General features: G+C 42.0%; 1 protein-coding gene across 7 annotated transcripts in view; it reads right to left on the bottom strand.

Moving 5' to 3' along the window:
- Window positions 1-593: 593 nt before the first annotated feature.
- Window positions 594-13,252, bottom strand: part of TP53INP2 (tumor protein p53 inducible nuclear protein 2) — a 45,348-nt gene continuing 32,689 nt past the window's right edge. For 3 of the 7 annotated variants that reach the window (XM_058177117.1, XM_058177119.1, XM_058177120.1), the window contains exons 3-4: window positions 8,814-9,162; window positions 596-5,741 (exon numbers count right to left, since the gene is read on the bottom strand). In XM_058177117.1, the coding sequence (XP_058033100.1) occupies window positions 5,492-5,741; window positions 8,814-9,162 (599 nt within the window). In that variant the 3' untranslated portion in view covers window positions 596-5,491. Of the gene's footprint in view, window positions 5,742-8,813; window positions 9,163-13,252 lie in introns of all 7 variants that reach the window. The other 4 variants (XM_058177122.1, XM_058177121.1, XM_058177124.1 and 1 more) reach the window with 4 other exon arrangements.

Raw genomic sequence — 13,252 nt, 5'->3', positions numbered from 1 at the left:
ATTAATAATTCACATTCCCTAGCTGTCAACTGATAATCCTTCATGGAAATCGAGGCATCTAAAAAATGTCTGAGTTACATTGATAAGTCATCTTGATTTGCCAATTTCCAAGAAGCTACTGTTACAAAGTAAAGCATTTGATAAAGTAGACCATAACCTACTACTAGATAAAGTAGAAAAATGTGGGTTAGACAGCACCACCATCAGATGGATTCGTAACTGGCTGACCAACCGCACTCAACGTGTAGTCCTCAACGGAACTACATCCACATGGAGGGAAGTATGCAGTGGAGTACCCCAAGGCTCTGTTTTAGGCCCAGTACTCTTCAACATCTTCATCAATGACTTGGACGAGGGGATAGATGGGGAACTCATCAAATTTGCAGATGACACCAAGCTGGCAGGAATAGCCAACACTCCAGAAGATAGGCTCAAGTTACAGAAAGATCTTGACAGACTTGAACATTGGGCGCTATCTAACAAAATGAAATTCAACAGTGAAAAAGTAAGGTTCTACATTTAGGCCAAAAACAAAATGCACCAGTACCGTATATGTGGTACCTTGCTCAATAGTAGTACCTGTGAGAGGGATCTTGGAGTCCTAGTGGATAACCATTTAGATATGAGCCAGCAGTGTGCAGCAGCTGTTAAAAAAGCCAACACAGTTCTGGGCTGCATAAACAGGGGGATAGAATCAAGATCACGTGAAGTGTTAGTACCACTTTATAATGCCTTGGTAAGGCCACACTTGGAATATTGCATCCAGTTTTGGTCGCCACGATGTAAAAAAGATGTTGAGACTCTAGAAAGAGTGCAGAGAAGAGCAACAAAGATGATTAGGGGACTGGAGGCTAAAACATATGAAGAACGGTTGCAGGAACTGGGTATGTCTAGTTTAACAAAAAGAAGGACTAGGGGAGACATGATAGCTGTGTTCCAATATCTCAGGGGCTGCCACAAAGAAGAGGGAGTCGGGCTGTTCTCCAAAGCACCTGAGGGTAGAACAAGAAGCAATGGGTGGAAACTGATCAAAGAAAGAAGCAACTTAGAACTAAGGAGAAATTTCCTGACAGTTAGAACAATTAACAAGTGGAACGACTTGCCTTCAGAAGTTGTGAATGCTCCAACACTGGAAATTTTTAAGAAAATGTTGGATAACCATCTGACTGAGATGGTGTAAGGTTTCCTGCCTGGGCAGGGGGTTGGACTAGAAGGCCTCCAAGGTCCCTTCCAACTCTGATGTTATGTTATGTTATGTTAAAGTCATTTAATCAAAGAGAATAAAAGTTGCAAGCACAAAATTAAAAGAAATTAGAATAACTTGGCTTATTTGCAAGTGAAGGGAACTGGCATCTGACTCAGCCTCATTATATTTGCCACCTGCTTTCTCAATAACTCTTAAAGAGAAGCAGAAGATGCAATTTGGGAATACAGTCTATTTTAACTATTTGAAATATAGTCTATTTCAACTCCAAATTAAATAAATGCTTAGAAATCAATATCAAGTTAAGTATATTTGCCATTTACTTTACCTGTACCTTATGAGTCAGAAAGCATGATCATTAGCACATATTGATAAAAATAAATATTGTATTATTATATTCTGAAACGATCGAGATGCTGATGGGATTGGTATTCTTGGCTGCTATTCTAGAGCTCAGAAGTTGGTGTCAAGAAAAAGATAAGGACTCCCACTGATGAAGTGTTGAGCTTCTGGCCTGCTGCTATTAAGATTCCTTGCCAGGTCTCCATAGCAGTAACTGGTGAGCACCAACAACTGTTCAAAGCAGAAAGGCCAATCCATTGGAGGAAGGGGATGGATTTGCCATCAACTTCATGACAGTAAGAATTAAGTGATTAACACCAGCTAATTCTTTTATCATCAGAATGAGCCATTTAGAAACTATGTTCAAGTATCTGATTATGGATGGGGAAAGAGCAGATAGGTGAGAATGACAGAACTGGGAAAAGAAGCAAATATTTTAATATCACTTGGATCTCTATTCATTTTGCAAACAATTTTTCATCATTTTACACTTTTCTAACATATTTAAATGAATTGTTTTAATTTTGGAGATAAGTACTTAGGGCTACCAACTTTATTTCTGTCAGGATAGTGTTCACCAAGAACATAACTGAATGGGCACTATTAGTTTCTACTTTAGATAGAAAACATTTTGTTCAGTCATCCATTGTAAGTGTTAGATATGTAGACCAGGATTCACAGAACTACACAGCAATTTCTTTACCACAAGGATTTTGTTTTTGGATCATAACTCCATTTTCCAATGGAATATGACAAATTACTTTGTAGTTAAGACTCTTCAAAAGATAATTATGAGGATTTCTCATTCAAAATAAAAATGTATAAAACTCATGATACCTGTGTTTTTAAATACATTTAAATTACTCCCTAGATTTAAATATAGAGATATCAGATGAGAAAATAGAAATAGTCCTATATTTATCACATTTCTACTTGTTCAGTTATATTGACGTGAAATTCTTGTACTTTATGGGGGCAATATTATCTCTTCATGTATCCATTTGGGTGGGTTTTTTTTTTCCAGATCTGGTCAATAAATGTGGTAAAACCATGGATTACTTCTGCAGCGCAAATAAATGTCCCCTTTTTATTAAAGTCAAAAGTGGGTTTCTAAGATTTTATTTTTAAAAAATCAAGTCTTAAATTGTCCTGAGGTAAAAGTTTCTAAAATCAACACAGGAAATAAATTTAAATATGGTATCTCCATCATATTGGAAAAGTATTTTTAAGAATAAATGTAGCTGAAAAACAGGATGTGAATATTCTCATTTTCCTAATTAGAAGGAAGAAAAATACAAAGAACAAGAAGAAATTGAAAAAATTATTCTACCTCTGTTGTGGCTTTTAAAAAGTGATCGTTTTTAATCAAGCAACCCTTTTCCAATACAACCTCAAAGAAATCTAGTTCACTCAGAAAGAATGTTGATTTAAATGCTATAGACAGGAAATAATACCATTCAGTGTGGAAATGGACTTCAAAGGGGAATCCACTTTCAAAATTTAGATGCACGTTATTTTTTAAAGCAAGGTGGACAAATGGGTGCCTGTGGATCCTAGTATGCCTGGAAACATTCTCTTTCCCATCTTCAGATTCTTGTCTCTGTTTTGCAAAAGACCCCTTGAATTTAAATAACTAAACATAGGAAGCTAACAGCACAAAGTAAAGATCCAGTCACTAGCATCAACTTCTTTCAACAGATATCCTCTGAGTGCCATTCATAGAAAACTGGGTATAGTCGCAGCAAAAGCCTCACTGACCTTCTCAACTAAAAAAAAAAAGTAGTGATAAGTGGGAAGGATCCTGCATTGTTAGAGAGAGTAACAAAGCAACTTCGCCAAACTGGCATCTGGTAAATGGATGTTTTGTGATCAGCCACAATACTATGGGAATCCTTTTGTGAGAACTCCAGTGACAAGCGTCGAAAATTCTAAACCCAAGTAGCTTTTTTATTCCTACTTTAAAGAGTACTTCTGTACTGAAGAGCCCATACATTTTTCTTTGCCACTCACTTATTTAACAGTTCAAAATCCTTTCTCCTTTGATAGGTAGTGTAAATCTACATATTCATTAATTCACTGGCATTTTCTGTTTAGTATAGGCTTTCCTATGTATGGTCTCTTTCAAATATGTTGGACCTTAGCTTCCATCACCCAGTATGGACTTAGCTAGGGACATTTTGAACATATGATTTTAACACAACTAAATGGCACCAGATTAAAGGAAGAACACTTTGGAAATGCTCCATATGAAGGCTATGTGTATTTCTCTTACAAGAAATGTCCATGATCAGCCTCATGGAAACATATTTTAAAAAGCTGCACGCTTGTAAACTTTTGTTTGCATTTTCTTTTAAAATCTATTTATGCACACACCAAGCTCTTCACTCAATTTGATTTTAATTTAGATATTTTTAATTTTAAAATAATAATCAGAAGCTGGGGTGCTGCAATATCAGCCTCTAATAAGAATGTCCTTAGGCCTTATGGGCATCCTATAAAAGTCCTTAGGAAATAAGGATTGGTGGGTAGCTACAACAATACTGAAAAAGGCCCACCTGCCTAGAAAGGTAGGCTGGGTAGTGGGGAGCAATCTCTCCAGTTGGCTTTCCGATAAATGGGTATTCGGGTATTTATCATGGGTCTCATTCCCAGATGCACCATTTTCTAAAAGTGCCCCAAAGCTTCCAAATGTGTCTCTGAGTCCTCAAAGGTTGTCCCATCTTTCTCTAAACACTTGATCATTAAATTATAGAGTCATTAATAGTATTGTAAGAAACTCCTTCATAACCATGCAACTAATTAGATGGAGAAAACATTGTCATACCACTTTGCCCTTTTCATAATTACATATCCTCTGTAGTATTTGTAAACTCTTAATGTTAATTGCATCTACTCAAAATGGGCTCTCAAAGTCGCAGTTTTGCATCACGGGACATCCTGAACAGAGAATTCAGGATCTATCTATATTCCATTTGAAATCAATGGCAAAATTCCCAGAAATATTCATTGTATTGTCTTGCAGCCTCAAGGCAATTAAGGATATTCCTTGATAATTCATGAGCAACCATTACATCAACTCAGCAAAAGAAACAAATATACAAATTATTTATTTTTCACGGAAAGAAGTATGTTAAAATACATGTCATTAATCTTTAACTTGGGATCCGTTAGGCTTCTTTCTTGTTTTTTTGTGTTCCATTTTGCACAGAAACCTGATATCTCCATTTGACATCACAATCTGTTAGGTTTTTTTTTTTTTGTCATGAGCATGATGTCAAAAAGAAAGGCACTGATGTCACAGGCTCTCTAGTGCAATAACAAGGGATGAAAAGAAATGACAGGGCACCATGTTCCTCCTGTAACTTATTTAAATTAAAATAAAGGTGATATATTCACTGGAAGCACCAAATTAGTCTAACACTGGCAACTGCTACAATAGCCAGTGTGTGAATTCATGCTACCTAAGGACCAAGAAACACACTCACACAAGAAACATGGTCTCTCTTAACAACCAAGATACATATATGTTTTTCCAACACTTAAAAAAATCCCATATATTGGAGATTCAAAGTTGACTTGCTGTCTTGTTTCTTAATGCTAGCAAGGCATGTTGTGTTTCATTCACTATGAGATCCAAATCAAAATCTGGAAATAGGATGTAGAGTAGGAGATGGGACATTAAATGCAAAAAAAGAAGTCATTGATCATAAAAACGTACTTTTTGCTAAAAATAGGGTGGGGAATAAAGCTCAAGAAAAGCCCACAAAAGATCTACCATTTAATGTTGCAAGTTCATGAGAATGTAGGAAGTTCTCACAGGGAAGGACGATTAATTTCAGAAAATGAGTGAAAACAACCCTCTTGGATGGAAAAAGCATTGTGAAGAGCTAGCGAAGCTAAAAGTGAAAAGGATAATGCCCCACAGTGTAGACTTCCTGAAGTAGCTTAGTAATTGTACTGGCGCTGGCATGGTTGGTAGACAAAGTGGCCTTGGGGTTTGGCCCGTTGTGGGCGGCACTCTCTGGCACGGTTCTGCCTCTTCATGACTTTCTGACTCAACTTGTGCTTCTCTGCCAACTGCTTTGCCCTCTGAATCCGACGCACTTGATTGACCTTCTCCAAGATGGCAGCCTTGGTAGCAAGAGAAGTGGAGTGGTGTGGGGGACGGCGCTGTAAACAGTTTTCAGGTATTTCACTGCAGAAAAAAAGGCATACAGGGTGAAGTGGACGCAGCACTTTTGATATGGCAAGCACCTACTTCGAAGGACCAAGGGAATATTATTTTCTCTACATAGCAAAAGAGCAATTCACAAAAAAATAATGTAAGCAACTCATCCATAAATGTGATAAGGAACACAAGCTACAACTCCCACAATCTACAACAAAATGCACAATAGCTGTATGTATAGACCAGGGGTGTCAAACTTGATTTCATTGAGGGCCACATCAGGGTTGTGTTTGACCTCAGGGGGGCAGGTGGACATGAACAGGGTGGGTGTGACCAGCTCGACATTTTGCAGTCCATGCGTGGCCCTCCTGGACTCCGTTTTTGGCTGCAACGGCATCCTTCAGCCCTCTGCCAGCGGAAACGGAGCCCGGGAGTACCACACGCAGCCCTCCCAAGCTCCTTTTTCATTGGCAGAGGCACCACGGGCCGGTCCTTCACTGTTTCCAGGGCAGCCCCATGGGCCGGATCCAGGGGTGAAATGCTCCCGGTTCAGACCAGATCACCTGATCCAGTAGCGATGATGGCAGGTGGTTCAGAGAACTGGCAGAAAAAATCCCTGCCCCCCCATACACAGCTGAGACTCATCATCAGAGGGTTTTTTTGTACTTTTAAAAACATTTGTACTTTTAAAAGCATTTTTTCTTTGGCCGAAAGTTGCCTGAATGTCAGAGGTTTTTCTTTTCTTTTAAAAGCCTCTTTGTTTTGCCTTTAAAAGTAAATAAAACCCTCTGACAATCCCAGCTGAGTTGCCTGATCACCAGAGCCTTTTAAAAGCATTTTTTAACAACTTCTTCGGCCGAAGAGGTTGTAGAAAAAATGCTTTTAAACGTAAAAAAAAAAAACAATTGGCCACGCCCACACAGTCACATTAGCCCCCTCCCACCAAGCCACGCCCACAGAACCCGTAGTAACAAATTTCACATTTTACCACTGGCAGGATCTAAGCACCCCATGGGCGGACCCAGCCTGTGGGCCTTGAGTTGACACCCCTGTTATAGACAATTCATGAAACGTCCCTTCCTCCTACTTTTTTGAGGGGTAAAGTTATGCATTTATGGATCTGTTCAGGCAGGCAATTCAACTATGCAATGAAAACCAAAGAAGAGTGAATGGGGACTGCTGATGGCCTCGTGCAGGCAGCAGGGGACATATCTGAGAATATATCTGCTGTAATGTACATTCACTGTCCTCTATAGGTAGCAAAATTCCTGGGTTATATCATTCCAGCAAGTAGGGAAAAGTACTGATATAAACAGCGTTAATAAGTGTGTCTTGCCTGTCTATATGATTCTATTCACAGAGAGGAATGAAACACCCAAATAGGAATACTGTCATGCTTGTAGGCACAGCTGGAGCTCAGAAATATGAACAGTACTCTATGAAAGTTGAGAATATCTGAATATATATATATATATATATATATATATATATATATATATATATATATATATATATATATATATATATATATATATATATATTTATATTTTCTGAGGTTTTCGCGGGTGTTTGTATGTAGGTCTTTGGTTATTCGGGTTTTCTCCTGCGTAAAATTGGAAGTGTCTTGGCGACATTTCGACGAAGTCTCATTCATCATCTTCAGGCTTCAGCTTCGTGCTTCTGGGAGCAATGTGTGATTGCAGCTGTTTCTTCCTTTTTAACTGCTAGTGGGGGTTTGAACTGATTGGGTGGGAGCTTGGCTGTGCTCTGATTGGATGGGGGGTTTTTTGTGCTCTGATTGGCCGGGACCAGAACTATCGCCAAAACTGAACATTTTAACAACAGAATAATCAGAGAAGCCATCGAGATAGAAAAACACCCACACAGCATGAACAAACGAGATGATACCTCCCGCCTACCAGCCATTTGGAAACCCGCCCTTATTGACAAACGAGTCCTTAACACGAGGAATGACACCAGACCCACACTCACGGGGTCCACACAGGATGTCACCACCACACATCCACCCAGAAAGCAGACCCAAACCCACACTGATCAGGAAGCACGACCAAGGACCAGAAGCCAGACCGCAGCTGCAACATCAGCCATTTCAAACCCCTCCAATCCATACATGCAGCAGACTGACACCCACTACGAAGATGTAGCACGACCACGAACACGAAGCCAAACAGCAGCAGTGCAGCTCACCAGCTCAAATCCCCCTGCAACTCAGACTAATCTGAGCACAACCAAGCCCCCACCCAAACAGGACACACCCCCAGCCAATCAGAGCACAAAAAAACCCCATCCAATCAGAGCACAGCCAAGCTCCCACCCAATCAGTTCAAACCCCCACTAGCAGTTAAAAAGGAAGAAACAGCTGCAATCACACATTGCTCCCAGAAGCACGAAGCTGAAGCCTGAAGATGACGAATGAGACTTTGTCGAAACGTCGCCAAGACACTTCCAATTTTACGCGGGAGAAAACCCGAATAACCAAAGACCTATATATATATATATATATATATATATATATATATATATATATATATATATATATATATATATATATATATATATATATATATATCTACATCAAAGAATCTATTTGGGGGGGTAAACACATTTAACTGGGAGAGTGACATTCCAGCCAGCCTAATAGAATAGGAAGTGATAGTCAAATCAGAAATTAGCAGCATTTGCAAAAATGGAATTCCTTAAGCATTCTTTTTACAACAAATAATATAACCCTGCTCACGTGTACTTTGAGGTAAGTCCCACAGATTTCACAAGCCTTCAAAGAAAGGGTGGAGGGGGGGAAAAGAAGTTTTCCCAAGTTGTTGCAATCCTCCCCTATTTAGCTCCTCTCGTATATTTTACCAGGACATACTTTTATATAAATTTAAATGTATACATACAATATTTTGCTTGTAATGCTGGGAGATATAATCTCAAAACTTTGAGAACCCGCCAGCTCTAGAAATATTGGGCTATATTATATTTAGTATATTTATTCCTAGCTGTGAAATCTCTGAAGGGGAACATAGGGGGCTCTTAGTAAACAATTAGTGAAACAATTAGGCCCTGCCCTGAACTTACTTCTCCTGGATGTTCTCCTCAGGATCCTCTCTTTCCACAATGATGCTGGTGGTGGTGGTGACATATACAGACATGCTGGGATGTTCAATCAAGAGGTCCTCCATGGGGCTGCTCTCCATACTGACAGGATCAGGACCTTCTGCAGTAAAACAGGGGGGAGGGGTAACAAACCAACTCTCATCCATCAAGCAGGGGTCAGGCTGAGAGGGCATGGACCTGCTGACACAGTCACTGAGGGAGTGGGGTGAAGACGTAGTAGGTGGAAGGGACCCATGGCGGCAACGGGAAGCGCAAACAGAATCCTTCTCACCTACCCACTGCTCAGTGCCAAGACTTGAAGCCAAACTATCTAATAAGAGATGGCAGCAATCACCGGCCACACAAAATGGGAACAGCCAGAACAGCAGCAACAATGACACAAACAAAATTCAAAATAAACATCATAGTGCAAAGCCATTCAACAGGAATGCATGGCAGTGCAGGGGGCATACAGAAAGGAAAACGGTGCACACATTCAATATATTCAATGGATGGGAAGGAAGAGGAGGGGAAGGGAGAAGGGAGGGAAGGAGAAGAGAAAGGAGGGGGATTATTAGTGAAAAAGATACCCCAAAAGGCATTGGTGTGACTCGTCCTGAAGTCTCTCCTGATGGCTCAGGACTGCCCCAAGATATTTTACTATCCTGTGACGCCAATACTCAGCGTCAGTTGAGATTGCGGCTGTGTGTCACTCGTGGTGTGCTTTCTGACATTTTTTTGCCACATTGTCAGGTGTTCCAGTTGGTATAAATCTCTCTGCGTGTGCTATTTTATTTGTGGCTGTAAAATAGGTCTACTTCAGTTGCCTGTATAAATAATTATCGAGCTGTGTAAAGGAGGAAGATAAATATCCTGAACAAATCAGACAGGAGGTTATGCTATTGGGTTATTAAACAACCAAACAGACACAAGAGTGAGAAGAACATTTGCAAATAATAAGAATGCCTAAATCTCTCCCAAAGAGTAAACATCAATTGCTGATGAGCTATAGATGCTAATGTCTTTAAATGTGTACTGTTCTAAATTCAAGGAGGTTACAGAAAGATTTTATTTTTGAAAAAAGGAACAAAAAATGATTCCATAAGGAAATTTGGGAACAGGGAGGATGATTTAAAATTAAATGAGTGGCATCTCCAGCAGACACGATTTTTTAAAAAGTGCCTTCCTCAGTAATACTAACCGTCTATCTTATCCTACTAAAATTGACCCACTCACCACGCACTGAGATATTTTTTTTAAAAAATTAAGCAATAATCCTATACATTTTTAGAGAGAGCTCAGCTGCATAATTTTAACAAATATTGCACCAAAAAATTTTGTATAATTTTCACTTGTTTGCAACTCTTGGAAGCAGTGCGGTCTTTTCTCAGGGTCACGTAGTAGCCTCATTGGCTTTACTTAACTTTTCCAGTTTCAGGGAGGGAAATGGGATTGTTTCAAAGAGCTGCCTCAGGTGCTGTGCTTGTATGCCACATCTTCAAGACACCTCTTTGGATTAAATGTAAAGTATTACACATTCTTATTAAGCATGTAAACCTCAAACACTAAAAGCTGGATGATCACCAAGTTTGCATTGCAATGACCTGATTCTCTTCCAGCTCCTGCATAATAACATTTGAGGTCTTTGTAGAATGGGAAAAAATGGCCTGACTATCTAGATGTCATCCTTCCTGCATATGAACTCATACAGAAAGCTGGGATGGTGGCACCCTAGTTATGCAGCTAGACAATTTTTTCTTCCAGCTTGCAACATCAATTGCGTCAATCATTGTATGTTTCAGGAGAGAGCCTTTACATAGGAGATTGGGGGTGTGGGGGGGAGAGAATGGCCCATTTTAGCCCAGAGACTGGGAAGGAAGATGAAGCCTGTTTATCACAGGCAGTTTATATAAGCAGAGAAAACCAAGCTGAACAGGTTTATTTTTAAAAAACTGACTTGAAAAATGGTGGTGAGGTTTGTTGATAAGGTTGCTTCTTAAAATTTACAGTACTAGAGTGTCCAATTCAGGCAGGAATTCCAATTCAGGGAGTGGAACTAGCCAAGAATTCCCACAAACAGGAAAGCAGGCCACGTCTAATCCCTCAGATTTGTCTATTGTCGCAAATTGCAAAACAGACCTTTTGCTATTTGAACGGTGCCACAGCTGAGCTGGAGGAAAATGTGTTTGGCTGTTAAGGAGGGTGATGTCATGGGAACATGGCAGAATGTTGCTATGTCAGAATTGATGTAAACATCACTTGTGGAGAACCCTTGGGAGTAGATTTTCAGGACACAAAGGAAGCTATGGCTGACAGATTTGGGACTGCGTCCCGCACTATATTTTTGCAGAAAGCCAATGCACACAGTGTTATGTATTAACAGTTGTGCCTTTAAATATTTGAGCGGGAAATCAGCACGTTGCTGATTGGACGAAGCCTCCAGCAGAACTGTATAAAAGGAGAGGTTTTTGCCCCAGCCTGTTGCTGGGTTCACCCTATATTAAAGAGCTGTTGTCACTACCCTGGTCTCCAGCCTCGTTACTTCCCGAACTTAACATTGGCGACGAAGGTGGGATTTCGAGGCTAAGGAGAACCAGAACCGAGCTGAAGCACGCTAGTCCCGAACCCAGCAAACTCAGGGCAGAAACGCGGAAATGGCAAACACGCCACCCGCACCGTACAACCCGGGCAAGGAGAAATGGGGAACATATATGACCCGTTTCGAAAGCTTTCTAGAAGCCAACGAACTACAGGGGATCCCTGATAACCGCAAGCGGGCTTACTTCCTAAGCCATTGCGGGCCGGAGGTAATCGAGATTGCGGAAGCCCTGGCAGAGCCAACGCCGATACAATCGGTATCATGGCCGACTCTGCAGACTTTGCTGAAGAACCATTTCGCACCGACGCCGTCCAAATACGTGCAGCGGTTTGAATTCGGAGAACGTAGACAGATGGAGGGCGAGTCCATCGGTGACTACATGGCCGCTTTAAGAAGAGCGTCCAAGGACTGCGGATACCGAGACTTAGGCAGTGCTACTCGAGCAACTCATCCGAGGTCAGGGACATCCGCCTCCGGCGCCGACTGCTAGCCAGGAGCAACCTGACACTAGCCACCGCTCTGGACGAGGCCAGAGCACACGAAATGTCTACTAAAGCAGCAGAGACTCTGCAAAAGCCTCTTCAATCCAAGGCGGCGCAAAGCCAACGCCAGTACACCAGGAGGAGATTCAGTCCGAATCCGAAGGTGAGGCGAGGATGAGGAAGGGTCTGCCGGACCGAGAAACGCGACACTGAGGACCGTGGCGAGTCACGGAAGCTGCGGAGGGCAGCATCAGCGCCAACGCTGCAGGTTTAAAGGCGCAACATGCCGGTGTGTGGGAAGAAAGGACACTTAGCTCAGGTTTGCAGAGCGGCCCAACCTTCCGCCGAAAATTCAAATCGGCCAATCAAAGCGGAACCGGAAAGGCGGCCCGCGATTGGTTCAAACAAGAAAGGCGAAGTCTAACCAAACGACTGTCATTATAGGCGCGCCTCAACCAAAGTGGAAAGAAGATTTTCACAAAGCCCAAGATCGAGGGAGTACGGTGCAGGCTTGAAGTGGACACGGGATCAGCGATCACCATCATGTCCTGGGACACCCTGGCGAAGTCGCTGCCGTCCGTCGCGGCGCCATCTGCAAGCACAGCGGCTACGAGTGCACGACTACCAGGGAATCGCATCCCTGTTCGAGGACCACCTCCGTCCGAGTCGAGTACGGCCCTCACAAAAGACCCTGCCCATCACGATCGTCGAAGGAACTCTGCCCAGTCTGTTGGGACTAGACTGGTTTCGTGCCCTGGGCATGGGAGTGACTGGCATCTACAGAAGTGACTGCAATTTGAAAGACATTCTCTTTAACGAGTTCAAGATGTCTTCAAGGACTGCCTGGGCAAGTACAAGGGACCCCTATTTCCTTCAACTTAGACCCCAGGTAGCCCCATTAGGCTTAAGGCGAGGAGAGTCCTTTGCCCTAAAACCAAAATTGATAAGGAGCTGGACAAGCTCATAAATCAGGGGTTTTGGTGCCAGTCGATCACGCAAAGTGGGAGACGCCAATCGTCACCCCATCAAATCGGACGGGTCAATTAGAATTTGCGCTGACTACAAGGCGACGCTTAACAAAGCCTTACAGAAAAGCGTGCCGGTTCCCGTAGTGCAACATTTATTGCACTCCTTGGGGCAAGGGCAAGTCTTTGCAAAGTTAGACTTGGCCCAAGCCTACCAACAACTGCCAGTAGACGCCCGCACAGCCGAAGCCCAAACGATTGTGACGCACAGGGGGGCATTCAAGTGCACCCGATTGCAATTTGGGGTTAGTGTGGCACCAGGGCTGTTCCAAAACCTGATGGAACGACTACTGCAAGGGATCCCAGGGGTAGTTC

Source organism: Ahaetulla prasina, chromosome 3 (assembly GCF_028640845.1).
Source record: "Ahaetulla prasina isolate Xishuangbanna chromosome 3, ASM2864084v1, whole genome shotgun sequence".
Lineage (NCBI taxonomy): Eukaryota > Metazoa > Chordata > Lepidosauria > Squamata > Colubridae > Ahaetulla > Ahaetulla prasina.
This window is presented reverse-complemented; position numbering and strand designations above follow the sequence as displayed.